The 233-nt window shown below is 36.9% G+C and overlaps 1 protein-coding gene across 1 annotated transcript in view; it reads left to right on the plus strand.

Moving 5' to 3' along the window:
* Positions 1 to 28: 28 nt before the first annotated feature.
* The window catches only part of LOC104940878 (cullin-3), a 14,164-nt gene continuing 13,959 nt past the window's right edge, over positions 29 to 233 (plus strand). The window contains exon 1 of the mRNA XM_010765885.1: positions 29 to 51. Within this exon, the coding sequence (XP_010764187.1) occupies positions 29 to 51 (23 nt within the window). The remainder of the gene's footprint in view (positions 52 to 233) is intronic.

Genomic DNA, 233 nt, shown 5'->3' on the forward strand with positions numbered 1-233 from the left:
ATTCACGTGTGCTCTCGCTTAAGAGAGAATGCCACAGTGGTGCAGATTCAGGTAAACATGAACATTTGAAGAAGTAACAACATTCATGTAACACTATGTGTTTATTTAAAATATAATATAAAGCAGTGGTTCACAACTGGTCAGGCCTTGGGACCCACTTTTTACTTGGTCAATACATCGTGACCCAACATTTTGAAGCACTCAAATCTATTCAACAAAAAAACGTGATGTAA

This window comes from Notothenia coriiceps, unplaced genomic scaffold, assembly GCF_000735185.1.
Source record: "Notothenia coriiceps isolate Sejong01 unplaced genomic scaffold, NC01 NC01_scaffold00002820, whole genome shotgun sequence".
NCBI classification, from domain to species: Eukaryota; Metazoa; Chordata; class Actinopteri; order Perciformes; family Nototheniidae; genus Notothenia; species Notothenia coriiceps.